This window comes from Anas platyrhynchos, chromosome 6 (genome assembly GCF_047663525.1).
Source record: "Anas platyrhynchos isolate ZD024472 breed Pekin duck chromosome 6, IASCAAS_PekinDuck_T2T, whole genome shotgun sequence".
In the NCBI taxonomy this organism is placed as follows: domain Eukaryota; kingdom Metazoa; phylum Chordata; class Aves; order Anseriformes; family Anatidae; genus Anas; species Anas platyrhynchos.
In genome coordinates, this window is record NC_092592.1 from 6,816,620 (window position 1) to 6,842,209 (window position 25,590).

At 61.0% G+C, this 25,590-nt stretch overlaps 5 protein-coding genes across 5 annotated transcripts; 1 reads left to right on the forward strand and 4 right to left on the reverse strand.

Moving 5' to 3' along the window:
• Positions 1-743: 743 nt before the first annotated feature.
• On the forward strand, positions 744-4,312 carry SPOCK2 (SPARC (osteonectin), cwcv and kazal like domains proteoglycan 2). Its single transcript, XM_072040322.1, has 10 exons — positions 744-1,036; positions 2,045-2,090; positions 2,201-2,315; positions 2,411-2,498; positions 2,590-2,686; positions 2,792-2,905; positions 2,998-3,204; positions 3,297-3,359; positions 3,489-3,629; positions 3,721-4,312. The coding sequence occupies exons 1-10, from the start codon at positions 824-826 to the stop codon at positions 3,864-3,866; spliced, it is 1,230 nt and encodes a 409-aa protein (XP_071896423.1). The 5' UTR covers positions 744-823; the 3' UTR covers positions 3,867-4,312.
• Positions 4,313-4,478: 166 nt separating this feature from the next.
• TYSND1 (trypsin like peroxisomal matrix peptidase 1) lies at positions 4,479-6,515 on the reverse strand. The gene is made up of 4 exons (XM_038181197.2): positions 5,324-6,515; positions 5,097-5,227; positions 4,828-5,007; positions 4,479-4,738 (listed from the first exon to the last, which is right to left on the reverse strand). The coding sequence occupies exons 1-4, from the start codon at positions 6,511-6,513 to the stop codon at positions 4,533-4,535; spliced, it is 1,707 nt and encodes a 568-aa protein (XP_038037125.2). The 5' UTR covers positions 6,514-6,515; the 3' UTR covers positions 4,479-4,532.
• A 308-nt stretch (positions 6,516-6,823) lies between these two features.
• SAR1A (secretion associated Ras related GTPase 1A) lies at positions 6,824-10,403 on the reverse strand. Its single transcript, XM_038181201.2, has 7 exons — positions 10,264-10,403; positions 10,002-10,081; positions 9,499-9,618; positions 9,028-9,093; positions 8,327-8,430; positions 7,847-7,978; positions 6,824-7,732 (listed from the first exon to the last, which is right to left on the reverse strand). Exons 2-7 carry the CDS (start codon positions 10,057-10,059, stop codon positions 7,616-7,618), a joined length of 597 nt encoding a protein of 198 aa, XP_038037129.1. The 5' UTR covers positions 10,060-10,081; positions 10,264-10,403; the 3' UTR covers positions 6,824-7,615.
• Positions 10,404-10,536: 133 nt separating this feature from the next.
• On the reverse strand, positions 10,537-20,435 carry PPA1 (inorganic pyrophosphatase 1). The gene is made up of 11 exons (XM_027460250.3): positions 20,276-20,435; positions 20,027-20,091; positions 17,490-17,543; positions 16,827-16,946; positions 15,424-15,510; positions 15,004-15,130; positions 14,362-14,489; positions 12,951-13,036; positions 12,683-12,752; positions 11,611-11,650; positions 10,537-10,844 (listed from the first exon to the last, which is right to left on the reverse strand). The coding sequence occupies exons 1-11, from the start codon at positions 20,337-20,339 to the stop codon at positions 10,813-10,815; spliced, it is 873 nt and encodes a 290-aa protein (XP_027316051.1). The 5' UTR covers positions 20,340-20,435; the 3' UTR covers positions 10,537-10,812.
• A 923-nt stretch (positions 20,436-21,358) lies between these two features.
• On the reverse strand, positions 21,359-25,462 carry NPFFR1 (neuropeptide FF receptor 1). Its single transcript, XM_027460249.3, has 4 exons — positions 24,838-25,462; positions 23,597-23,887; positions 22,646-22,745; positions 21,359-22,318 (listed from the first exon to the last, which is right to left on the reverse strand). The coding sequence occupies exons 1-4, from the start codon at positions 24,869-24,871 to the stop codon at positions 21,544-21,546; spliced, it is 1,200 nt and encodes a 399-aa protein (XP_027316050.1). The 5' UTR covers positions 24,872-25,462; the 3' UTR covers positions 21,359-21,543.
• Positions 25,463-25,590: the final 128 nt, after the last annotated feature.

Genomic DNA, 25,590 nt, shown 5'->3' on the forward strand with positions numbered 1-25,590 from the left:
GCCTGGTGTGTTGGGGTTTGGTGTGTTGGGGTGTGCTGCCTTGGGGTCTGGTGTGTTGGGGTCTGGTATCTTTGGAAACTGGGGTTTGGGGTCTGGTGTGCTGGGTCTGGTGTGTTGGGGCGTGGTGCCTTGGGGTCTGAAGGCTGGTGTCCTGGGGTCTGGTGTCCTGAGGTCTTGGGGTCTGGTGCATTGGGGTCTGGTGTGTTGGGGTCTGGGGGGTCTGGTGTGCTGGGAACTTGGGTTTTGGGGTCTGGTGCGTTGGGGTTTGGTGTGTTGGGGTCTAGTGTTTTGGGGTCTGAGGGCTGGTGTTTTGGGATTTGGTGTCTTGGGGTCTGGTGCGTTGGGGTCTGGCGTGTTGGGGTGTGGTGCCTTGGGGTCTGAAGGCTGCTGTCCTGGTGTCCTGGTGTATGGTGTCCTGAGGTCTTGGGGTCTGCTGTGTTTGGGTTGGGTTTGGTTGGGTTTGGTGTGTTGGGGACCTGAGGTCTGCTGTGCGTGGCTCTGGCGTCTTGGGGTCTTGAGGGCTGGCGCGTTGGGGTCTGGCACATTGGGGTCTGGGGGCTGTGGCGTGCTGGGAACTTGGGGTTTGGGCTCTGGTGAGTTGGGGTTTGCTGTGTTGGGGTCTGAGTGCTGGCGCTGGGCGCCTGAGGCGGCCGCAGGCCTCGCCCCCCCCAGCGGCGCAGGTGCAGGCGCCGCCCCTCGCCCCCCGCCCGGCCCCTCCCGGCCGCGCTCGGCTCCTGTCGGCTCCTGTCGCCGCCCCTCGCCTCCCTTCGGCTGCGCTCGGCCCCGCTCGGCCCCGCTCGGCTCCCGGCGGCGCTGCGGCAGGATGCGGGGCTGCGGCGCGCTGCGGGGGCTGCCGCTGCTGCTGCTGCTGCTGCTGCTGCCCGGCACCGCCACCGGCACCGCCACCAACACCGGCACCGGCACCTCCACCGGCACCGGCAGCGCCCCGGCAGGGAACTTCTTGGAGGATGAGCAGTGGCTGTCCTCCATCGCGCAGTACGGCGGCCGCATCCGGCACTGGAACCGCTTCCGAGACGTGAGTGAGCCGCGGGGGGCCGGGGGGCGGCGGGGGGCTGCGGGGCGCCCGGCTCACCCCCAGCCTCCGGCCTCTCCCCCTCTGCAATACCGCTGCCGCCCGGAGCGCAGGAGGTGGAGGTGAGAGCGGGGAGGGGGTGCACGGGGGTGTGCAAGGAATGGGGACGTGCAAGGAATGGGTGTGCAAGGAATGGGGATGTGCAATGCACCGGGATGTGCAATGCACCAGGGTGTTTGTGTGCAATGCACGGGGGTGTGCGATGCACAGGGATGTGCAATGCACCGGGGTGTGCAATGCACCAGGGTGTCTGTGTGCAATGCACGGGGATGTGCGGTGCACAAGGATGTGCAATGCACCGGGATGTGCAATGCACCGGGGGGTTTGTGTGCAATGCACGGGGGTGTGCGGCGAGTGGGGGTGTGCGATGCACAAGGACGTGCGGTGCGCCGGGAGGTGCGGTGCAGCAGGATGCTCGTGTGCAATGCAGAGGGGTGGGAAACGCACGGGGATGTGCAATGCACCGCGGGGGGCAATGCACGGGGAGGTGCGCGTGCAGCGTGCAGGGGTGTGCAACGCACGGGGGGGTGCAGGGCATGAGGATGTGCCTGTGCAATGCAGCGGGATGTGCAGCGTGCAGGGATGCACGTGTGCAATGCACGGGGGTGTGCAATGAATGGGCTGTGTGTGTGTGTGTGCCTGTGCGGTGCATGGGGGCGCGGTGCATGAGGGTGCAAGCACCCGCTGTGCAGTGCGTGTGCGCCGTGCACGGGCGTGCAGTGCCTCCGTCTAGCGTGCAGCGCCCGGGCATGTGCAGTGCATGCGTGTGCAACGCCCGCGTGCAAGGCTCAGGGGCGTGCAGCGCCTGCGTGCGCGCGCAGTGTCCCCGTGCCATGCACCTGCTCCTCCTGCCGGGCCGGGGACGCTGCTCGCACCCCCCCTGCAGCACCCCGGGGGGCTCCGTGGGCGCGGGGGGGGCCCCCCGGCAGCTGCCCCCCCTGTGCCCCGCAGGATGACTACATCAGGAGCTGGGAGGACGGGCAGCCCACGGATGAAGGTAGCACCCTGCCCTGCTTTTATTATTTTTTTTGGGGGGGGAGAGGGGACAGACACGGCACCCAAACGCGGCTTTTTGCTCCCCAAAACCCCGTGCCCCCCCCCCGGCAGCGCTGGACACCACCAAGGACCCGTGCCAGAAGGTGAAATGCAGCCGGCACAAGGTGTGCGTGGCGCAGGGCTACCAGCGCGCCATGTGCATCAGCCGCAAGAAGCTGGAGCACAGGTACGGGGCCGGGGAAGAGGAGGGGGGCGTTATTTTTTTTTGGGGGGTCGCGGCAGCCCCCCTGGGGGCTTCCTGAGCGCCCGCTGCCTTTGCAGGATCAAGCAGCGCGGGGGCTGCAAGCCCTGCCACGCCGCCCCGCTGGCGCCCGTCTGCGGCTCCGACGGCCACACGTACAGCTCGGCGGTGAGCAGAGCGGCGATATTTTAGGGGGGGGGCTTTCCACGTGTCCCCCCGTAATTATTGCGGTGTGCCCCCCCCTCCCCACGCCTCGCAGTGCAAGCTGGAGCAGCAGGCGTGCCTGGCCGGCAAGCAGCTGACAGCGCGGTGCGAGGGGCAGTGCCCCTGCCCGGCCCCCGCTGACAGCAAGCAGGGTGAGCATTTTGGGGGCGACCGCGGGTTCGGAGAGGGGGTGCCCCCCCCAGAACACCACAGCACCCCCCTAAAATCCCCTCCCCACCCACATTTGGTGCCCGCAGAGCTGTGCACGGGGCAGGACCTCGCCGACCTGGGCGAGCGGCTGCGCGACTGGTTCCAGCTGCTGCGGGAGAACGCCAAGCACAACGGCTCCGGCAGCGGCCCCCCTGGCACCGGTGCGTCCCGCCGCTGCGCGACCCCTTCCCCGGCTCCCCCCAAGTCCCCGCGGGGCCGGGTGAGCCACGGGGCCGCGTCCTTGCCCCCCCAGCGCTGGCGGCCGGCTGCAAGGAGGCGGTGGGGTGGATGTTCGGGCGGCTGGACACCAGCGGGGACCGGTACCTGGAGCAGCCCGAGCTGGCGGCCATCAACCTGGACAAGTACGAGGCGTGCGTGCGCGCCTTCTTCAACTCCTGCGACGCCTCCCGGGACGGCCGCGTCTCCGCCGCCGAGTGGTGCTTCTGCTTCTGGAGGGAAAGTGTGTGCGGGGGGCGTGCAGCGGGGTTTTGGGGGGTGCACGCCCTGGGGTTTGGGGGGAGACGCGCTCCTGACGGCGCGGTGCTGCCGCAGAGCCGCCGTGCCTGCGGGAGCTGGAGAGGCTGCAGATGCAAGAAGCCGCCCAAAAGGCACCGGGTGAGTCGGGGGGGGACCTCTGAGACCCCCAAAACTCCCAACTTTGCGGCAGAGGCTCCGTGGCGGGGCCGTTCCCGCACTGCACGTGTTTCGGGGCGCGGCGGGGGGGGGGTTCCCGGCTTCCCGCAGGCGCCTTCGTCCCCAGCTGCGACGAGGATGGGTACTACCGGCGGGCGCAGTGCGCGCCGGGCGGCGGGGAGTGCTGGTGCGTGGACCAGCAGCACGGCACTGAGCTGAGCGGCACCCGCGCCCGCGGCCGCCCCGACTGCGGTAAGAGGCGAGGAGAGGTGGTGGGGAGGCAGCGGGGAGGCAGGGCGAAGGCTGCCCCCCTCCACGAGCCTCTCCCTGCCCCGTGGCACAGAGGACACCACCGGCTTTTCGGGAGACTTCGGCAGCAGCGTGGGCTGGGAGGACGAGGAGGAGAAGGAGCCCGAGGAGGCCGGCGAGGAAGCTGAGGAAGAGGAGGCCGAGGCGGGCGAGGGCGACGACGGAGGCTACATCTGGTAGAAGCGGAGGGGGGGAGGCACGGCCCGGGGCGGGGGCAGCCTCCCCTCCCCGGAGCCCCCCCCCAGAACAGCGCGTGGGGGGCAGCCCCCCCGGCCCCAGGGGTGGGATGGGGCGAGGGGGCGCTCGCCCGGGCCGGCCCCACGGCGGGCAGGGGGGGTTTGGGGGGGTTGGGGGGAAGCAAGCGAGCGGCGTGGGGCCGAGCTCGCACCCCCCTCCCTTTGCGCTTTTTTATTTTATTTTATTTTATTTGGGGGGGGTAGAACCTAGCGTGGTCAGCAACGGCACTAATAAATGAAAATTGGGACAGAAAATGGGGAAAAAGAAACAAAACCAACCAGAATCCACCCCCCACCCCCAAGCTGCCCCCCTAACCTTGCCCCCTCCATCTCCGTGCTGTGCTCGCGCTGCTGCGGTGTTGTGAAATAAACGCCCCGTGCTGTGTCCAACACTTGCCCGCTCCTTCCTGGCAGCCCCAAATATCCCCCCCCCACCCTATACCACACCCAACCCCCCTCCCCAAATGCATGAGGCCAGGGGGTTCCCCTATATGGGGGGAGGGACACCCTCATCCTCCCCACTCTGCTTGCAGAGGGCACCAGGGGACAGCAGGGCTTGAGTCACAGTCTTTATAGAAACAGCCCCCCAATTTTTTTTTTGGGGGGGGGGTCACAGCTTGCTGGGGGGCCGCTGCTGCAGCCTCCAGGCCGCCCGAGCCCCCTCGTCCCCCGCGTCGAGCGGGGTGAAGGCGGCGGGGTCGCGGGTGCGGAGGTAGCGGGCAAGGGGGGGCTGCAGCAGCGTGACGGGGACGCAGAAGTTGAGGTGGGGGTAGGTGGCCCCCGCCGCGTTGTCCCGCGCGTTGCTGGCCACGATCCCTGCTCGGGGAGGGGGCGAGATGTCACCGAGGGGGGGGGACACGTCCAAAAAGGGGCTGGGGGGGGTGAGGGGAAGGGCAGGGGCTTACCCAGCAGGCGTCCGTCGCTGGCGGCGAGGAGGGGGCCGCCGCTGGAGCCGGGGTGCACGGCGCAGGTGCTCTGCAGCATGACCGGGGGGGCCCCCACCACGGCCGACAGCACCCCCCCGGTCACCGAGGGGCCGCACGCCCGGCCCAGCGCCCCGAAACCCAGCGCCAGCACCGCCTCCCCTGCACGACAGCGGGGTGAGCTCGGGGCCCTCAAATGCCCTATTTTCACCCCAAATATTGTGTGTGGCCCCCCCAGTGCTGGTGCTTACCCGGCTGGAAGGCGGAGGCCAGGCGGGGGGGCTGGAAGCCGGGGGCGCGCTCCTGCAGCTCCAGCACGGCCACGTCGAACGGGGACGCCTCGGCGGCGGCGAACAGCAGGCGGGCCTGCAGCACGGTGGCCCTGCGAATGTTTTTTTGGGGGAAAAAACAACACAATTAGGGCTTAAACTCGTGGTAATACGAGAAACGGGTGGTTTTGCTCGCTGGCTGTGCTCACCGGCCGCCGTGGGGCCGCAGGGTGACGCGCGGCGTGGTGCCGGCTTGCAGCACGTGGCGGCAGGTGAGCAGCAGGCGCGGGGCCAGCAGCGTGCCCGAGCCCCAGGAGCCGCCGCTCTCCACCAGCGCCACGCAGCCCAGCGCCGCGGCTCCGGGCACCGCCGCCAGCGGGGCCGGAGGGGCCGGGGGCTCCCCGAGCTGCCGCAGGAGCCCGCGGCTGCTCTGCAGGACGGCGTGCAGCGAGCAGAGCAGCGCCAGCCCCCGGCCGCCGGCGCCGCAGGAGGTGGCGGCGATGACGGCCACCACGCGGGGCCGAGAGGCTGTGGGGCCGAGGAGGACGGCGCCGCCCTGGGTGCCGGGCAGGCAGCGGGCGTCCGTCAGCAGCAGCGCGTTGCCCTCGCCCGCCGCGTTGCTCAGCACGCCGCCACTCAGCGTGTTGAGGAAGAGGTCGGGGCACAGGGCGCCGAAGGGCGAGCCGCAGGCCAGCAGCGCCGCGCCCTTGTGGAGGTCGCCGGCGGAGGCCCAGGGCGTCCAGCCTCCGCCCGGCACATCGAGGCTGGGAGCCCGCAGCCAAGCGAACCAGGGCAAGGCGGCGGCGGCCTCCTGCTCGGCCTCCCCCTCGTCCTCCCCGCCGCCACACCAGTTCGCCGCCAGCCCTGCGAGCGCCCGGGCGAAGGCCTCGCAGCGTGTGAAGCCGAGAGGCTGGGCCTCGTGCTCCCGCAGGGCAGGCGGGGCGCAGAGCTGGGGAGCGGCGTGCAGGAGGCGGACGCGGAGGCCGGGCGGCAGGACGGAGGCCGGCAGGGCCTGGTGGCGAGACCAGGCCTCCGGGCCGGGCTGCAGGAAGGGCGAGAAGACGGCGGCGTGGCACAGCACCAGCCCGGGGCCGCGGCACAGGATCACCCCGCTGCAGCTGCAGGGCTCGGCGCCGTCGCCGACGCTGACCACGCAGCAGGGCAGCTCTGCTGCCATGGTGGCGACGCAGGCGATGCACGCCACGGCCTGCTGCTGCTGCTGCTGCTGCTGCTCCCCGCGTGACGTGCGGCACCGCCTCCCGCCACCATTGGTGCGGGCTGCGGGTGTCACGGCCCCGCGGCGGAGGCGGGGCGGTCGACGTGGCGCAGGAGGGGTGCGCGGGGCGCTGCGAGCAGCCACCGCCCCCTGCAGCCGCGCTACGGCAGCGCCGCACGCCATGCAGCGGGTGTGGGATGCAGGGGGGGGTTGGTGCATCAGGGAGCAGCAGCAAAGCCCCTAAAATGCGCCGTGCTGCCCCCCCGGGGGCTTGGAGCTCAGGGTTTGGGGTGCTCGGGGATCGAGACCGACCTCCAGCCCGTTCACCTGCCTCCCTCGGCCCCATCCTGCGTGGCTCCGTGCCTCCCGTCCATCCGGGTCCCAAATCTGCAGCTGAAGCTCCTGCGGCGAGGGGCCCCGTATGGATCGGGGTGTTAGCACCGAGTGCGCCCAGGCGCCCGCGCAGCCGGGCTAGAGGGAGGCGCCGCACCCCTTTGGAGGAGAAAGACACGTCTTTATTGAACTGAACGTGAGCGCTAGACAGCCATGGAACTTCCGACAAAAAAAAAAAAGAAAAAAAAAAAAAAAAGAGAAGAAGAGTAGAAAAGAAACTGGTTTAAGCCTACATTAACCACCTTACGATATGCGAATGTCAGACACCTCCGCGCTACGGGCACCGAGCACGGCTCCGCGGCTCTCGCCTCCCCGAAATGAAAGCCCGGTGCCTCGCGCCAGCTCGGCCGCCGTCCCCACGGTGCCCTGGGCTCGCAGCCCGCCTGCTGGGTTGGTTTACTGAGGACTTCTAATACCATGATGCTTTGTTCGGCAATTTGCGAAAGATCTAAAGAATATCGTTAAATATATTTAAAAAAAAAAAAACAGAAAAAAAAACAACCCTAAACGGACTCTGGACTAAACAGGATGAACGTTAACCTAAAAAGTTAGATGGGACGCCGCTTACGTCAACGCTTCCTTTAAAAAATATAATTGCTTCGTTTTCCGTGGTGTTCTTTGAGTCAATTTGACCACAGTGGTGAGATCTCGCTCTTTTTCGGCGGCGCGGCACGCGGCAGCGCATCGCCCCGGCCCCGCCAGCCCCGTTATCCCCGGGAGAGCTCCCGGCGGGCCGGGGAAAAGAGCTGCGTGTCACCACTGTGCGGCGGGGCGGCCGCAGCCGGGAGGCTGTCGGTCAACGGCAGGACGTGTGCGGAAGGCTTGGCGCGGCCTCGGGAAGCCCACGGGAAGCCAGGAAGGGGATCAGTCCGGAGGAGCGCCGCGCCGGGCGTCAGTCAATGTACTGCGATAGCCAGCGGAAGCCCTCGCCGTAGCCCTGCCGCTTCAGCACGCTGCACATGAACACCTCCATGGGGCGCGCGTTCAGGTCCTTCAGTGGCACGTTTCCCTGCGGAAACCCAGCCAGGGGTCAGAGCTCTCCTGTCCTCCCCCTGGGCATCGCCGCCCCCCGGCCAGCAAGCCCTCCTCAGGTGCTGCTCGCCGCCGTGCTCCCCCTCCCTACCTTTCCCGTGGTCTGTCCGTAAAGGCCGAAGATCTCCCGCAGCTTCTCCTCGCTGATGGCCTCTGGTCTGTCGATTTTGTTGCCCAGGATGAGGATTGGCACGTTGGATATTGTCTCGTCTGTCATGAGGGCCTGCGAGCAAGACAAACGAGTCAGGCAGCGCCCGTCGCTTCTTTGAGCTCTGCGGCCAAACAGGGGTTGCTTTTTGGTGCTACAGTGCTCCCGTGGGTGGGGTTTTTCCCAAAAGTTTGGCAGAAGAAGGCTGCAGCTAAACACGGGGGCTGTTTCCAACACTGTTTAAAGGATCCCACAGTGAGAGCACCCAGCCTGCTCCACCCCCTGCACCAAAGATCCCCACGTTGGACACCACCAGTGCAAGAGGCGCACTGGGAGGGCAAGTCCAAAGCACAAGCTAAACCCCAAAAAAGAAGAGATTTGTCTCATTTAGCAACTCGAGGGTGACACAAAAGCGGGGCTCACGTTCAGCTCCACTTTGGATTCCATGAGCCGGGAGTGGTCGGCGCAGTCCACCAGGAAGACGATGCCGTTGATGGCCGGCAGGTAGTTCTTCCACACGCGGCGGGCTGCAAGGCAAGCGACAGGCACCGCGCTGTGAGCCTGCCTCCAGGGGACACGCACGGGGACACCGCACAAGGACAGCCCTGCCCGGCCGGCTGCCGGCTCGTTTTGCTGGAGGGAGGCAGCACGTGGAAGGGGAAGGCACATTTGGAGCCCCCGAGGAACCCTGGAGTTGGAGCAGCTGAGGGGTGTGCGTTAAAAAAAGCAAGCAGATTGGCTTTTCTTTTGGAAATTCGACAAACTAAGCCCAGAGATAAAAATTCAGCCACTGTTCAAAAGAATAATCCCGTGACATCCAAGTCTTCTGCAGCTAAAAATATTTCAGGCAGCAGAGCGTGAGCTGGCAGCTTTTTTTTCCCCAAACTGGCAGCATAGAGCACGAGCATTCAGCCACCGAAATAACAGGTCTCCTGCAGCCAGGGGGTTATTTCCACATATAGCTCCGTAAGCACTTCCAGGCAACAAATAATTAGGTAGTGCTAATTGCTAGCTCTCTCCAGCATCACGTTTTGGCAGATTTTTTTTAAGCTGGCAGGAGAATCTCGGGGAAATCGGGGGGCTGACCCCACTCGGTGTGTCCAGCTCGGCAAGCCGGCGCTTACCTTGCTCGTGTCCACCCAGGTCAAAAGTCGTGAAGGTCATTCCAGCGATCGTCAGCTCCTCTGATGCTGAAAGGCAAAAAAAAAAAATAAAGGCTGTGCTTCAGGGAGAGAGAGAAGGTGCCATGGCCAGAGATTTTAGGGGACACATACAAACATCACAGTTTTTTTATCTGAGATCTCCTTTCTCTGTAGAATTCAGCCACCGGGATTATCACGTGAAATCACAACGGGAGGGAATAATTTCTCCCCCCTCCCCACTTAGGGAGATGTTTTAATGCACAGTGCTCATCTTTCAGTACATATTTCACCAGAAGCCCTCTCCCTCCGCAGGATGGGTTCATGATGTTCACCGAACCACACCGAATTCTCCACCTCCCCCCTTTATATTTGGGACACCGACACGTTTCAGCTGTGCCCTCAAGACCTGCAGTCACAGGAGGGTTCCCAGAAGCCCCCCGGCGCCCCACGTACTTGGGTGCAGCGTGGGGACGTGCTGGCCCAGCCGGTCATCCTTCAGCATGTGCAGCAGGGTGGTTTTGCCCGCGTTGTCCAGGCCCAGGAAGACGAGCTTACCAGACTTCTTGTACAGCCCTGCGAGGAAGCAGAGACACACACATCGAGCGGCGCAGGGACACCTGGGGACGCGAATCCCAATCCCCGGCAGAGCTTCCGGAATAAACAAGGGGTAAAAGAGTGGCAAAAGTGGCAAGTCCTGCCAGGATTTTGCCCAAATATCTGGCATTTTGTGAGTTATTTTGCAGGAATTCTGTGAGCTCTGTACGTAAGCAGTTGTTTCTGAAGCAGGGAAGTGTCCCGTGGGATGGGCACAGCGCAGTTGTTGCCCACAGGGGCTCCTTAAACACGGAAATTTTGCCCAGAAACATGGAAATTTCACATTTTTGCTCATAAACGCCCCGCGATAACCCCTCACACCCGACTCCTCCCCAGGCCTGTCCCGGTGCGCGGGGGCTCACCCAGGAACTGCAGCACGCTGCTGAAGCCGTTGTAGAGCCACTCGAGCAGGAACGACATCGCTGCGGGCCCACACCGACACCTGCGGGCACACAGCGGGCTGAGGGGGGGGGGGGCAGCGCCGGGCCTGCGGGCACCGCGCCGGACACCGAGCCTCCCTCAGGGGCCCGCGCGGAGCGGGCCGGCCCCACAGCCCCGGAACGGCCCCAAAAGGACCCAAAAAGCCCCAAAAGGACCCAAAAAGCCCCCCCCGCCCCCCCCCACCTGCGGCCGCCCCCGGCCCCGCTCCGCCGCCGCCGCCTCCTCCTCCGCCAGCTCCCCGCCGGAAATGGCGTCACGGCCGCTTCCGGCCCGCCGCGCTGGCTCCCACGTCGGCTCTACGGCATGACGTCACGCCCTAAGCCCCGCCCCCCTTCTGGCCCCGCCCCCTCTCCCCAAGGGCCGCGGGTTCGAGCCCCGCCGCCGCCCCGGCCCCTTTCAGCCCCCCCCCGCCCCCTTTCAGCCCCTTTTTCATCCCCCCCAGCACGGAGGCGCAGCGCGGGTTCAGTAGTTTTATTTCCAGCGCCCACACTACGCGTACCGGGCCGGCCTCGCCCCCCACCACCTGCTGTGGGGTACAGGCGGTGGGTTCAGGGGGGAGCCGAGCATCCCAGAGCCCCCCCCCCGGCTGGATGCAGCGGGGTTGGGGGCAGCTCACGGCGGCATAAATTAGAGGCAGGGGCTGCTCGGTGACATGGAAGCTGGGGGGCTGGGGGAGCGGGCAGGGGGGCTCCGCTGGAGGATCGCAGCTGGCTCAGCGTCCGTCCCTGCGCCTTAGTTTTTGGGGTAGTAGAACCACTTGTCCACTGTATGGGGGAAAAAAAAAGGGGGGGTTAGTCCTCAGCCTCACCCACCCCACTGCCACCACCACACACCCCACAGGTTCTGGTGCAACCCGGCTCGGGAAGGTAAGGCCACCTCCCTCACGCCCCAAAACACAAGTCCTGATTCAGCTTCAGCTCCTTCGCAGCTTTATGAGCTGGGAGGACAGCTGGGTGACAAGGTGTGAGAGGGGACAGCTGCCCCCGGGGTTGTCCCGCAGTTGTCATTTTCCTACAACGCACCCCCCCTGAGGGACAGGGTGCGGACACGCAGAGAGCCTGGCTACCAGCTGGCAGCTGCTGCTCGCTCTGTGACAGAAATGCCATCAGCAGCAACTGCACAACCGAATTCAAGGCCATTTTCTGCCTCTCCTCTTCGTGGAGATCAAGTGCTTCCCCTGCACTGACAATCTGGTGAACCCCTTTCAGAGGAGCCGCTAAAACCCTGCTGTCACCGCACTTCAGAACTCTGAAGTGCTCTTCTCCAAGGGTCTGCTACACATCCAACCTCTCCTGGAGCAAACTGCAGCAGCTCTGATCTGCTCACCGCCCACGTCTCAATGAAACGAGGCCACGATAGAAGTGACGGAGCGATCAAACAGCACCCGAGACGAGCCAGGCCTGACAAGGTCCTTCATTTTCCCCCACTGCTAGAGCCAAACCAGGCCGCCAAACCCTCCCTTTCCCACTGAGGATCCCTCAGAGGCAACCCCCAGCCTGCCTCGGGACGTAGCACAGCTTTCCAGCTTACCTTCTGGTGGGATGGGGTTGGCAGCCGTACAGGGTGGTGCCTGCAAGGAAAAGCGGATTAGCAGGCAGCAACTGTTCCACCTCCCTCCCGCCTGGGGCTCCCTGGACACCCCCTAGGGCCGCACAGATCTTTTTTGGGCACAGTTTAGGGTCTGAGCGGCGTAAATCAGCATGTGGCAGGCAGTGAAGGACGCGTCCTGTCATCATGCAGCCCCCCCTGCACGTGCCCGGCGTGCCGCTGGGGCTCTGCCCTGGGCGTGGGCGTTTGCTCCCCTCACGCTGCGGGGCCACCTGCTGCTGACCGCAACCAGACTCCGTCCCTAATGCTATCTGCAGCCCGCCCTCTGCTTCTTTTATTTAAATGCGTGATGTAAAGGTAGAAAAGAGACACAAAGGACTCTCAGGGAACTCCTCAGAGGAGCTTTCACCTGATGCTTAAAAAGCAGACAGCCAAGGGGCCCTGGCTGGTGACACCCTCCGCCAGCACTCCACTTCCAAAAATGTCTGCGGGGAGATTCTGGTTTCCAGTCACGTCCCCATGCTCTGAAGCAGCGTTTCTGTTTTGATTCTCCTCCCCCTACTCCTCCAAGCACCTTTACATTGCCAGCACTGGTGATTTCACAAGCCTCAGGAGATTCAGCTGAGCCCTGAATCAGGGTAAGGGCGCTTACACGGGAAACCTCACAAAGCAGGCACGGTCCCTGGCTGCAGGTGCCTCCGAAATGCGGCTCTCTGATCCCACAGGGTGACCCCGTGCTGCAAAGCTCTCCAAAGGCCAAATATTTAAACGCTCTTTGAGCAGCTGAGAGCCGAGCTGCAGGACAGAAATGCAGCCCTTCACACGGGATTGGATTCCTTCTCCCAGATGACTAAGGGTGAGGAGAAGCCTCTGGAAGAATGTCTGCCTCGCTCCACATCCATCTTACTTAACCAGAACCAGATGCTGCGCTCAGTCAGCCAAAAACTTTCTAAGCATACAGGGTCGGGCTCCTCTTCCTGAGATGGCAGCTTACGGCCCCACACAAACCACACTGCTCTGCCACTGGCGCTGGGACACCCCAGCTGGGACTTACTGCATCCACAGTAGCTTTAGCACACTCTTGACTACAGCAGAAGGGACTGTCCGAGACCGTCAGGTTTGTGCTGCAAGAGAAAGGTTGCTCGTGAGAAGGTGAAAGCCAAGCCTCCCCCCAGGAGCATGAGACAATGGAATACTGAGAATCGTTATCAGGTTGCCTGCTGAGGCAGCGAGCAGCCAACAGAAATTGTGTTAAGTCAGGAAAGGAAGCTTCATCAGGGCTCACGGGGAAGGAGCGAGCACAGCGACCGGTGTTAACCTACCAGTTGATCTCTCCTCCGTCAGTTTTTTTAGCTATCAAAGCTTTCCAGTGCTCGTGAGTGCTTTTGATGACGTTCACTGCAAAATCCTAAAGACAAAGGTGAGGACAAACATAGTTAGGTGCGAGCACTCCACCATGTTCCCCAGCCTAGCAGTTACGTGGAGAAAGAGGCCTGTGTTTACAGGCTGATTTTAGACAGAACACCTCCCAGAGTCAGGAACTGAAGCCCTCTTGGAGCACCTCTTGCATCGCTTTGCCTTTTGGGAACAACAGCAACCTCCCGGCACACACCAGCTGAAACAATACCGATTTTACAATAAGTGTTTTACTTCCAAGGTGGGCGGGCGTGCCAAGGTCGCCTAGCCAGCCCAAAGCCAAGAGAAACTGAAGGCAGATATTCGAGTCCTGGGCCACTGCTGCCTTACAAAAACACCCCGCCCCACAGCTCCTCCTTGTTTGTCTGCAGCAGCCAGTTGGGCCTGACCAACCTGCCAGCTTTCCTCCGCTCCAGGCAAACGGCTCCAGTGCTGCTCGTATCAACAGGAAGAGTCACCCGGCTAATCTAGCTCTGTAGCTAGTTGAAAATGAGCCCAGTTCCAAGCAGATCACAGCTTTTTCCCTTAAAAGAAGTAGCGTATACCCGAGTGCTAACAGGTCAGCTGGAAGCTGAAGCACGGGCGATTGTCCCAGCAGGAACACCAGCAGTAAATATCCTGGTCTGACGCAGCACGAAGCCAACTACAACACTGCAGCACCACGTGCGAGGAGCCTTGTCCCCGCTTTCTGTCTCCATTCCAGTTTCACCCAGTCTGAGGGGCAACGAGATGGCCCAGCACACCCAGCCCAGCACCACGAGTTGAGGAGGGCTCCCGTTTGGGAGCAGGAAGTTACCTGACTAACACAGAGAACGAGGAGAAGCAAAGGAATGGTGCTGCTGAGGCACAGCCCTTACTCAAAGGGCAGGGGGAACACTCGGCCAGTGTCACAATTTAGGCCTGAACGAACATTTTCACTCCTGCATCTGCCTCCCTTGGGCACTGGCTTTGTTCCACCGCAGCCTATTGCGCGTTGAAGCAAAGGGTGACATCAAGTGGCCTTTGCTCCAGAGCAGGAGCAAATAATCCCCGTGTTTTTCAGCCTGGTTCTGACAGGCTGCCAGCCCTGACGGGACCTCACGCGAACATCAGCTAGAAGCCAGACTGGTCGTACCCAGCAGTAGTGGGGCAATAACCCTGTGCTTTTTCTCCTAGGATCCCAACAAGCACCAGCCCGTAAACAAGCAGGAGGGGAGGCTGGAGCAGGAAGAACGAAGGCAGCTGCATCCCCAGCCGTCAGCAACTACTCGTTCAAGTCCCCATGCACCCAGAGCTCAGTTTTTGGGCAGGTCAGGGTAATGACAACACTGACCCTACCTTGTCTTTAAATTCACCGTTAAAAGCAAACTGGTTTTCTGGCTTTCCGTCAGGTACTTTGTATCTTCTGAACCAGTCCACCGTAGCTTCCAAGTACCCAGGCTTCATCCTCCTGACATCATGGATATCTAGGCAGGGAGAAAAGGTTTGCGACCCCAACCCAACAGCACAAGGCACCCCGCTACCGCCCTGCTCTTTCGAGCTGCCCCTCCCCGCAAAGCCTTGGCGACATCCTGGACAGGTTGCAGGACAGACAGAAAGCGGATGCCTGCACGTGGGGAGGGAAGTTGGTGTCTCAGCGTCAGAACAAAGCCCGGCTTCCCCCAGGAGCACGGACGCATTTACACAGCTTTGATGCGACTTGCTGAGCAACCCCCCTTCCTTCCACTCGCAGGACGGGCTCGACAGCCTGCCTTTTCTTCGAGATCCCATGCCGTGCAAAGGTCTCCTAACCTGTGATAAACAGCAGCGTATCCCTTTGCTAGAGGACGATAACGTCCTGTTCTGCTTTCGCAGCCAGTATCGCATCTGATAAGCGTGGTGGCAGAGCAGGAGCAAGTCCATCTCCTGCCCTGAAAGCTTCCTGCAGGCACCCAGTGGAGACGGGGTCGGAGCAGACCCGCTCCTCCCCCTGCCACCTACCATTATAGTTGCCCGCCTCAGGGTCTTCAACATTGATAGCGATTATCTTCCAGTCTGTCTCGCCCTCATCGATCAGTGCCAGCGTGCCCAGCACCTTCACCTTGATCACCTCCCCTCGAGAACAGACCTGCAAGGACAAAAGACTTGTTGGCAGCACCCACACGTCCGAGAATAGGCACCAGGAGGCAGTGCAAGCTGTCAGGAGTGCAGCAGGCAGCCCCGTACCGTAAGTCTGCCATCGGTCGCTTATCAGCAGTTTGCAAGCCTCAGCTCACAAGGCTTTTGCTCTAAAAATCTCATCAACCATCTCCAAAGACAAGAGAGGAAACATCCCATTCTTAAAAGATACAGGAGATAAGAGCGGAATAACATCTCTGAACAATGGGCCCCTTAACCACATTTGCCTTCAGGATGCATTACCTTACTTCCAATCTCGCACACGTCGATGGGATCGTTATCTCCACAGCAGCCAGTACCTTCATCCTTATGCCCTGGGTCTTCCCAAGTCTGCAGAAACAAAGCAAAAGCCCCACACTGAGTGAATTCTGTTTGAAGAAGAAACAAAAGGCAGGTTTATTTCACACAGGCAATGGCCTGGAAGACACAGATGACGACCCACTTCACACTTGCATTCAGGGCTAATGGCCGCGCTGTGGTTTTTCACTTGCCTGCAAATGCAGCTTAAATCCAAGTCAAAGTTCTTATCTTGCCAGGGGCAAACTACTCCCTCCCACTGACAAACCTTTCAACAACTTTTCAGACTTCCTCCTTAGCTCAATAGCCGCATAAAGGTGAAGTTCACATCTAGGAAGAGTACTCACTGCTTTGGCTGCCTGCCTGCTCCTCTCCCTATTCATTCCTTAACAGAAGCTTCCTGAACTCCAGATAGCAGTGCGACAGAGGTGGAAGACAGATAGGGTGTATTGCTTCCTTCTGGTCAAAGGATTAAAGGACACCGTTACACCAGAGCAGAAATGGGAACCTGGGGTCCCATACCCTATGCCACGTAGCGTCCTAATTCCTCTCACCTGAAGCTGTGAGCACTCACAGGTTGGAAGAGGGGGCTCCAGAAGGTATGGGAGCCATGCCTCCGAAATTAACAGCTGCTTACAACACACTTCTGATCAGGAGCAAGAGGACGTAGGGTCCACTCTCACCATGAGGAGCACCTACCTCTAAGGTTGCTCAGATAGAGAAAAATGAACGCCCTTCCCAACCCCCTGCATGCCAGGACATGACTGTGATAGTCAAAACCTTGTGGTGCAGCCAGAGCATTCAGGTCACCAAGATCTGTGGCGCTGAAGGGCTCCCCGCAATCTCTCTCACACGTCTCTGCCAGGCAGCTGTAAGTTCAGACCCTTTCCCCTGAAGCACTGATTTCTTTGGGCCACTAACACACAACTGGCCAAAGGGTCCAAATGCTGTAATTCCACACAAACAATACTCAGATTTTCACTGCCTCGGGGCTGCACACCTAGATCCTGTACCATTAGCTCAAAACTAGATCCTAAAGCTTTACCTGGCAGGGAAGGGAGCACGTGGCACTGCCAGATGCCCTTTGTGAGCCTTCTGCCTGTACTTCACTCGCAGCAGCTGCTTGCCCTCTTGTTTTGCAACAGCTTGTTTACAGCCCCAGCTACAAGCCTCTCCCTGGAGTTCTACCTGCAAACATCACGGCTTTCCTAACAGGTCCCCTTTGTTGGGAAGGCTACAGGTGCAGCTGCAAATGTGTGAGTTCCAGCTCAGCCCTTCAGCTGGCAGGGGTCAGAGGCACACACACAGACACACGAGGAAGAGCGAGGCACAGCGACATGGTACAGCACCTGCGGGAGAGCACCGTAATTCCAGATGTAGCCCTTGTGGGGAAACACGTTGGCTACGTAGCGCAGCTTTCCCTTCTTCACGTCTTGCTTAATTGGGTTTAAGGGGTCCTTTGTCGCAATCTGAAAGAGAAGTTACATCAGGCTCTCTACTTTGCTCTCGAGGAAAACGGCAGTGATTTTTTCCAGGAAGCTGGCAGCTAGCTGACAGGCTGGGGAGCCAGGAGCTGACACTGGGGCCAACACGAGCCCTGGACAGCCCCATTTCCTGTTGCATCCCCTGGGTGCAGATTTCAGCAGGCTTACCGACGTCAGAACCCAACACAGGAGTGAGACCGGTTACACGCCACTTCAGGCAGGAGCCACAGAAGAATACTAAGTGGTTACAACTCCTGCAAGACTTCAGCCTTTACCATTAGGCAAATATTTACATCAGAAGTCAGAATGGCATCTAGAGAACCTCCTTGGCACCAACTCTGCAGGAAGGTGGGTTTTGAAAGGCCTGATTTATTGGGACTCAATCACCGTCTTTCAAGTGATGGAACCAATGATGCTCGACTGTTCTTCACGAGGCAGGAGGGAGAAGGAGAGGAGCAGCACAGCCCCAGATTATTCATAGACCAGACAGCTGAAGCACTTGAGGCAGGACTGGTAGTAATAACTTACCTCCATTTTAGCGTTTGTCCAGCGAGGTATTTCCACAACCATGTTGAACACATTCTGAAGAAAGCAAAACATCAGTGAATGGGGAGGAACCTCACTGTCACACCATGCCAGAGCAGACACACAAGCACGAACACCAGGAAGACTGCAAGAAAACCAGAACTTTTTGCTTTTCCCCCTCCCCCCAGTGCCAATTCTGAAACACCTGACAGAAGTCCCACAGCCTACACCTGTCACATGTCATTACTCAGATTTTAATCCCATGAGGTTAGGCTAGATTGCAAGCTTTCTGCACACCTTCCACCAGGTGCCTCCTGAGAACATCCCTGTCATCTTTTCACAGACCAGTGCGTCGGAGTGAATTGACACCAGCAGCATAGAAACAACACCAGGTGAGACAAGCTGAGGTTTTAGGTGTGATCATTAAATAGGAAACGTGGAGCTCCTACAGCAAGAGCCAGCTTGGCCATTTAGAGCAGGAGATGCCTGTAGGAGTAGCCATGTCCTTAATAACACGTGTACCTACAAAACATCCCAAATGACTGAGAGCTTTGCTCCCAAATATTTCTCCCCACACCTGGCAGGACCTCACTTATGGGTAACCCCTGACTCCAGCTGGGCCCAGAGGACCAGGGCTCTTCCACACCTGAATCTTAATAAGCACTGCAGGAGGAGATTACGGCCTTTAATAAAATGTCAGACCTCGCTCCCCAGCATCCGCCAGGTTTCTAATCCCCAGGGTAAGCAGCATTAGCATTGCAAAGGTAACACGGGGCGTGCTAAAACCCTTGCACCTGTATTGCACCACAAATAGATTGCTAATGTGCAACGAGCGCTGTTACATCACACACCTCCCTAATGAGTTTATTGCACCCTCTTAATTGCGGGGGGGTCACTGATCATTTGCAATTTGAACGGAAAAGCATATACGTTATTTGTACTTATAGGTAAGTTGAGGAAAGGAAGGAGATGACCACAGCTGGCTGGGCAGGGCGGGAAGGATGACTTGGGGGCACAGCTGGCCAGCCCCCAGCTCCAGCGCCCCGAGTCCCAGACCTGGCTCAGCCCCAGACACCCAACGGGCAGCCAAGGTCGCTCCTCGGGACTGGACGCACAGGTACAGATGAGGTCAGCACATCCCAGCCCGAGGCTGAAAAAACTCCCCGCGATAATCCGCTCAGTGCCAGAAGTCTAAGGATAAAGATCAAGGCAGCAGACGCAGCAAGGTAGCCTCGTGCTCTGAGCCGGGCTCCCTACTGCAGCTAACGAACCTGCTAAGTAACAAGCAAAATCCCTGCAGAGCGTTCCAGCTACAGAAAGAACAAGCTCCAGCGAGATCAGTTGTGCAATGCCAGCTCGCTTCTCTCTCAATGACTTGGCACCGAGGCGCTGGCGAGCAGCACGCTGTGCCTGAAGTCAGTCGTCCCCTTCTGCGTGTTAATCATTACCAGGGCACCGAAACCCTCCTCACCCTGTGCTGCTCCCAGCTCTGTCCTACGAGCGTCTGCAACGTGTGACACCACCTCAATATTCCCTTCCAAGTAACCTTTTGGATGCCTGCTTTCCCAACTAGCTGCAGGAAGCATTTCGCCTCCCTCCCTGATCACCGTTTTCCTTTTGCTGGCCACGGGCAGCAAGCAAGGGGCCTGGTGGCTCTCCCTCCTTCCCCTCAGCAGCCTGTGTTACGCTCATTTCCCCATGAGAGCAATTCTCAGCACTGGCCTGGGCAGGACAGCGCCCAGCAGCTTGCCTCAGAGATCAGCCTAGTGGGCACTCACTCGTTGTGCCCTCTCTACGCCCACCCAAACAGGGCCCTCAGACAAGGCAGAGGTACCACATGTAAGGGTGCTCCCCTACGGCTTGCCCTCCCTAGTAAGAAGAGAAATTCAAAGCAGGGAATAGCAAGGAGGATGAGAAAGCCTCAGGAAGGATTCACACTGGGATTCAAGACCATGCCAAAGTATTGCAGTGTGCAAGAACACAGGAAAACTACTCTTTAACCTGCACACGTGGCTCTCTAGCGTGTCCTTTTCAGCATCCAAACCCACGCTGTTCCTCGAGCTGCGAGGCTTTTTAGTACTTGTTAGACGAATAAGCAAGCTACAGAGGTGAGGAGCGTGAGTTATCCCTGGAAAAACGCCGAGAGCAGACCCCAGAACTGAGCTGCTTCGGTTTTTCGGGCAGCGGTCTCGAAGAGCCCGAAGCGACTAACCGCTGGCGGGGCGCGAGCAGCGCGTGGCAGGCGAGCCGCTCCTCCTGAGGTCCTGGGGTGCAACTCCGCATCCTCGCCTGGCGCCGGGCAGGTTATGGGCACAAAAACGACCTTACAGCGGTTAGAGCCCGCGCGTGATGCACACCCCGTGCCCGCAGCACACACCTGCGTGTCTCCAGGCGTGGAAACCACAGCCGGGGTGCCTCAGCGTCACCCGCTGGGCACGAACACGGGGCTGGGCGGGGGGGGGGCGACCCCTGCCCCTCTCCCAGCGCCCCCCTGGAGCCCGACACCCACAGACCCCATCCCCAGCGGGTCCCCCGCTCACCTCAGCGCCGCCGTCGCGCAGGGGGATGTCGTGGAAGGGGGAGATGTACCGCCCGGCCGCGTCCTCTGCAAGGCAAGCGGGGCGCCTCAGCAACAGGCCCACACCCAGGCCCAGCACCAGGCCCAGGCCTCAGGCCTTAAGGGGGGGGGTCTTGGGGGGGTCCCCCGAGAGCCCCCCCCCCGGCTCGGGGCTGCCCGGGAGGGGTTGGGGAGATGCGGGGAGGGGTGTTGGGGGTGCGGGGGCACTCACTGAGGAACAGGCGGTACCCGGCGCTGTGCGGGGCGCCGCGCTCCTCCGCGCTGTACCCGGCCATGGCGCCCCTCACGCCCCTCGCCGCGCCGCCGCTCTGCGCATGCGCCGCTCGCCTCAGCGCGGCGCCGCACACTGCGCATGCGCGGCCCGCCTGGGGGCGGGAGGGGGGGGGGGTGGATGGGGAGGGGGGAGCCGCCCCCGCCCGCCCGCCGCGGGGAGTGACGTGGCGCAGGGTGACGTGCGCGGAGTGACGTGTGCAGAGGCGGGAGGAGGGCGCTGAGGGGAGGAGGGTGCTGGGCCTGTGGGCACCAAGGGCACCGCAGCATGGCATGGGACACCAGGGCCATCGCAGCATGGCATGGGCCACTAAGAGCAGCACAGCATGTTAGGGGCCACCAAGCCCACCACAGCATGGAATGGTCCACCAAGCCCGCCACAGCTTGGGGTGGCATGGTCCACCATGGTCACCACAGTGTGGCGTGGCACCACACAGCCACAACAGCCTGGGGTGGCATGGTTCACCAAGGCCACCATGTCATGGAATGGTCCACCAGGACCACCACAGCATGGCATGGTCCAGTGTGGCCACAACAGCATGGGGTGATATGGTCCACCAAGGCCAACACATCATGGCATGGTTCACCAAGACCACCACATCATGGAATGTTCCACCAAGGCCATCGTAGTATGGCGTGGTCCACCAGGGCCACCAAAGCATGGAATGGTCCACCGAGGTCACCACAGCATGGGGTGGCACAGTCCACCAAGCCTACCACAGCATGGCACACTATAGCCTCAACAGCATGGGTTGACGTGGGCCACCAGGGCCACCACAGCATGGCATGGTCCACCCAGGCCACCACAGCATGGCATGGTCCACCAAGGCTGCCGCAGTGTTGTGTGGTCCACCAAGGCCGCCTCAGCATGGGATGGCATGGTCTAGCAAGATACGGCATCACATGGCATCAACAGCATGGCATGGTTTCTCCTGGCATGGCCACTCTCACACACCTTCTCTCCGCTGCTGTGGGGCAGGGACCGGGTAAAGGGGGGACACCGGTGGGACTCGGGGACATGGCATCAGCAAGACGTGCATTTATTTTAATCCTCATTCCTCCCCACAACAAGCCCTTGGGTTGGAAGTTCATGCCCCACATCAAGGCCACCAAACCATGACAACATTGGGGTTCCTCTGTACCAGAGTGTCATGCATGATGTCCCCACCGGGCCCCATGGTGACCAGGCAGGGTGGTGGCCATGGCTGCTCAGCCATCCCAAGCGGGGACGCCGGTTCGGCGAGGCGCCAGGGGCCCCGATTCGGAGTGCGGGGGCGAGTCGCTGGCCCGGGCCAGGGTGAAGACGCGGTTGCGGGCGCCGTAGGGCCCGCGGTGGCGCCGACGCGGTGGCGAGCAGAAAGGGGCCCTGAAGGCCTCCTGGAAGCCCCGTCGGAAGTTCTCGTTGAAGTAGCCGTAGATGATGGGGTTGGCGCTGCTGTTGAAGAAGGCCAGCCAGTGGGCGAAGGGGAAGACATAGACGGCGACCAGGCGGAGCTGGCGCTCGCTGAGGCACCCGTAGTCCATCAGCAGCATCAGCGTCCAGAGGGGCAGCCAGGAGAGGGTGAAGAAGAGGGCCATGATGATGAGCATGTTGATGACCTTCGCCTTCCTGCGAGACACCTTCCTCCCCTCAGGCTCCTCGGGCCGGGCGCCGTGAGCGGGCGCCGCCGACTTGAAGAGCTTGAAGGCGATGCGGGTGTACATGACAACGATGAGGGCCAGGGGGGCCACGTAGATGTGGGAGAAGAGGACGGTGGTGTAGATCCTCCTCATCTCAGTCTCGGGCCAGGCCTCCCAGCAGGAGTAGAGGGGGTAGGAGTTGTTGTAGGTGTCCACCATGAAGTGGTGCTCCTCCCTGGTGACGGTCAGGGTGATGGCGGAGGGGCACATGATGAGCAGGGCCAGCACCCAGATGACAGCGATGGTCACCAGGGCTTTCCTCAGCGTCAGCTTCTGCCGGAAGGGGTGGACGATGCAGCGAAACCTGCGGGGTTGGTAGGACCTCCTTGTAGGACCCCAAGGAGGTGGCCAAAAGCACGATCACGGCTTTGACCTGGGTTTCATGTTCGCCATCGCCACACCTTTGTGGGCACCTCGGGAGGTGAAGGAGAGCGGGGATGTGGTGCCTTGTGGGCGCCAAGCTTGGGATGAGGGCTGTGCCCATGGTGGGACACCTCTGGGGAAGGAAGGTGATGGGAGGGGAGGGTTTCATGCAGCAGGAGGTCTCCTTAGCCTCGGGAGGTCTTTGCAGCCTTGGGTTACCCCACCATGATGCAGGCTGAGGTCTCAGGAGCCCCCCACCCCAACATACCTCTCCACAGCGATGGCCACCAGCGTGAAGACCGAGGCTGAGACAGACATGCCCTGCACCAGGCCGCTCATTTTGCACATGGTGTTGTCAAAGGGCCACCCTGCAAGCACAGAGGAAGCTTTGGGGGTGGTGGGCTGGCCCACGTCCCCACGTCATCCCCTACCTCATCATCACCCCGAGGATGAACACATTCGGCTCAGCCGTGTCCATCAGCAACTCCCTCTAGATGTCCCCATCCACCGTGCGATGCTAAATCCTGGTCCTAAGCAGGGGAGCTGTATTTTTCGCTTGTTATTCATACAGAGATGGCCTTTAGCAGTACAGATATTAAAAAAAAAATGTTTTAAAAGATTTGTATTACACTTTTCAGAAGGTTATCGAGCTAGGTGACATCATAAATACTTCCCCTTGCCCTTTCTCCTGCGTTTCTGCAGGACTCCAGCTATTATCAGAGGGACCAGCCTTCGGGTTCTTGATCTGCAGGGCTTTAATTTGCTTCCCTCATTAAGGTGCTGAATGGCACTGGTTAAGCACAGCCCTGGAGCAGGAACATGGGTGGTATTGTGGGGCCACAAAGCCACCGAAACCCTTTTTATCTTCAAAATATGGTGTGGTGGAAAAATGCCCGTGGCCTGTTGGAAGCTGGAGGATGCGACATCCTGCCTTGTCTGGGCAGGGGGCCGCAACCAATAAATTGCAGGTGGTAATAAATACAGAAATATTCTGCCCCTGGCTGTGGCCTGTGACACTCAAGATGATGGAAAGCAACGTTATGGCTTCAGACCTCCATCAGACATGGCCCACCACCTGCCCTCCTCGTCCTCAGCACAAAAGATGTGCAAGAGTTTTGGAGGTGGCCTCCTAGGGAGGGTGAGAAGGCGGCTTGTGGTGTCTCCCATCACTTCCCCATCACATCTCTGCCTGCACCTATCCGCTGCCCTGCTGCCTCACCCGTGATGAGGTTGTCCACCAAGGTGGTGGGCATGCAGAAGATGCCCACCAGCAGGTCGCTGATGGCCAGGTTGAGGATGAACATGTTGGTGACCGTCCGCATCTGGCGGTTCTTCACCACGATGAAGCACACCAGGATGTTGCCAATCATGCACATGAGGAAGATGAAGGTGTAGGCCAGGATGAACACCGCGGCCACGGGTGAGGAGTGCTGGTAGTAGGCCAAGAAGGTGTAGTTCTCCTTCAGGAGGTGGCTCTCGCTGGCGTTGGCCCAGCTGCCATTGGAAGGCTCTGAGGAAGGGACAGCAGAAAAATGGAGGTGGAAGGGGATGAAGCGACCCTTTCCTGCTTTTCCTGATTGCCCTGGAAGGTGGGGAGATGCCTTCAGAAATGGGGAATCCCAACTGTGTCACCGCCTCCAGCTCAGGGGGCTGGGCCAGCAGGCGGGCTGGCTCCGCGCTGTGGATGCTCCTCCAAGCTCAGAATGAATTTTGGATGTACAGTTTAAAGAAACCCAGCGGGCATCTTGTTCTCCTGGTGGTTTTTTCCTTTTTTGAGGGCTCACGCAAGGAGAGCAGGGCGTGGGGAGAAGCCCATCTCCTGGCACGCTGCAACGCTCAGACCACGCAGCAGATGCAGCGATGTGGTCTCCAGCCCGGTTGGTCCATCAGCATCCCCGGTGTCCGGGAAAGAGGAGCCCGTGCACTCTCCTCCCATACCCAGCATTAATCAATATGTAATTATGATAATTACCTGGGACCAGGGCAGCTCCTGGTGGACAGGGGGACATCGTTTTGCGGCTGCAGACCTACCAGGGGGAGCAGGTCCGCGCACCGGCCCCCAGCAGGGGTTGGGGGGGATGCTGGGCAGGGGGGGGCTCACCCTGTGCAGACTCAGGCTGCGATTTTAAGGCTGAAAAAGGGAAATTTTGGACCGGGCAGTCACCGAGCCCGCAGCAGCATCGCCCGACACCTTGATTAAGCCCGAAACTTTGCCCGACTTTATCTCCCTGGGCTGCGATTTCTTGCAGCAGTGCCGGCTGAGAAACCGGAGGATGCTCCGGGAGGAGGGAGCGGGAGGAAGGGGTGAGAAAAAAACAGCCCCCCTGCCCCAAGCTGGATATGGGGACACGTCCTCCTCTCCGCAGGGGATATCTGGGTGGCGGGGACTTCCCTGGGTCGGTGGGGAAGGAAAAAAACCGCAATCAGGGAGGGGAAGGAAACCTCTGCCTCACTACTCACCCCCGCCGGGCTCCGGGTTCCGCAGCGCCTGCATGGGGCCGGGGGGCTCCAGCTCCAGCTCTCCTCCGGCCGGGGGTCTCCAGCGCCGAGCATCGCTCCCGTGCCACCGTCACCGCCGGCTGCGGCTGCGGCAGCGGCTGGGGGGGCGGAGGGGGGGGCATCCTCCCATCGCCATGGATACCGGGGTACCCACGGGCGGCTCAGCGAGGATGGAGCCGGAGAAGCTTTGCAGATCTTGTCACCTTGGGGGCTGGGGTGTCCCCCCCCCCCAAAAAAAAGCTCCCTCCCCAGGCCTCCTGCCACGGGGTGTTAGGGCATGGCGAGTCCACAGGGGCAAATATTGTCCCCCCCACAGTGGGGGCAGCCCAGGTGTGGGTGCCCCCCAGGGAACCCCCAGCCTGGATACATCTCGAGCCCCCCCAGTGCGTGTGCTCCTGCAGGGAGGCAGGGAAAGCTGTGTCCCAGCGGGATGGGGACAGGGCCACCTCCTGAAGGTTCTCCTAACGCCCTGTGTGTCCCCCCTGCATCTTTGCAGCCCCCCCGGCGTCCTCCTGGCTCCGCGGACACCAGGGCATGGGAAAACCTCGGGACACCACAGTGCACACGTGTGTGTCCATCATGGGGCTCCGTGGAGGCCCTTCCCCATGTCCCCAGCCCCATGGGGACATGCCACCGCATCCAGGGTGCCAAACGCAGCGCCAGGACCCGCGGGCACCTGCGGGGTGGTTTTATGGAGGAGGTAACTCATCGATT

Excerpts from the sequence above, each read along its gene's own strand:
- SPOCK2 (XM_072040322.1), top strand. The coding sequence starts at position 824 with ATGCGGGGCTGCGGCGCGCTGCGGGGGCTGCCGCTGCTGCTGCTGCTG. Across the intron at positions 2,091-2,200 it reads CGGGCAGCCCACGGATGAAG|CGCTGGACACCACCAAGGAC; the intron begins GTAGCACCCTGC and ends CCCCCCCGGCAG. Across the intron at positions 3,205-3,296 it reads CTTCTGCTTCTGGAGGGAAA|AGCCGCCGTGCCTGCGGGAG; the intron begins GTGTGTGCGGGG and ends GTGCTGCCGCAG.
- TYSND1 (XM_038181197.2), bottom strand. The coding sequence starts at position 6,513 with ATGGCGTGCGGCGCTGCCGTAGCGCGGCTGCAGGGGGCGGTGGCTGCT. Across the intron at positions 5,228-5,323 it reads CTGCGGCCCCACGGCGGCCG|GGCCACCGTGCTGCAGGCCC; the intron begins GTGAGCACAGCC and ends AAACATTCGCAG. Across the intron at positions 4,739-4,827 it reads CAGCGACGGACGCCTGCTGG|GGATCGTGGCCAGCAACGCG; the intron begins GTAAGCCCCTGC and ends CTCCCCGAGCAG.
- SAR1A (XM_038181201.2), bottom strand. The coding sequence starts at position 10,059 with ATGTCGTTCCTGCTCGAGTGGCTCTACAACGGCTTCAGCAGCGTGCTG. Across the intron at positions 9,094-9,498 it reads CGTCCCCACGCTGCACCCAA|CATCAGAGGAGCTGACGATC; the intron begins GTACGTGGGGCG and ends TTTGCCTTTCAG. Across the intron at positions 7,979-8,326 it reads AATCCAAAGTGGAGCTGAAC|GCCCTCATGACAGACGAGAC; the intron begins GTGAGCCCCGCT and ends TCTTGCTCGCAG.
- PPA1 (XM_027460250.3), bottom strand. The coding sequence starts at position 20,339 with ATGGCCGGGTACAGCGCGGAGGAGCGCGGCGCCCCGCACAGCGCCGGG. Across the intron at positions 15,511-16,826 it reads ATTACGGTGCTCTCCCGCAG|ACTTGGGAAGACCCAGGGCA; the intron begins GTGCTGTACCAT and ends TTGTTTCTGCAG. Across the intron at positions 14,490-15,003 it reads TGAGGCGGGCAACTATAATG|ATATCCATGATGTCAGGAGG; the intron begins GTAGGTGGCAGG and ends CTCCCTGCCTAG.
- NPFFR1 (XM_027460249.3), bottom strand. The coding sequence starts at position 24,871 with ATGCAGGCGCTGCGGAACCCGGAGCCCGGCGGGG. Across the intron at positions 22,746-23,596 it reads GGTGGACAACCTCATCACGG|GGTGGCCCTTTGACAACACC; the intron begins GTGAGGCAGCAG and ends CTGTGCTTGCAG. Across the intron at positions 22,319-22,645 it reads GTGGCCATCGCTGTGGAGAG|GTTTCGCTGCATCGTCCACC; the intron begins GTATGTTGGGGT and ends CCAACCCCGCAG.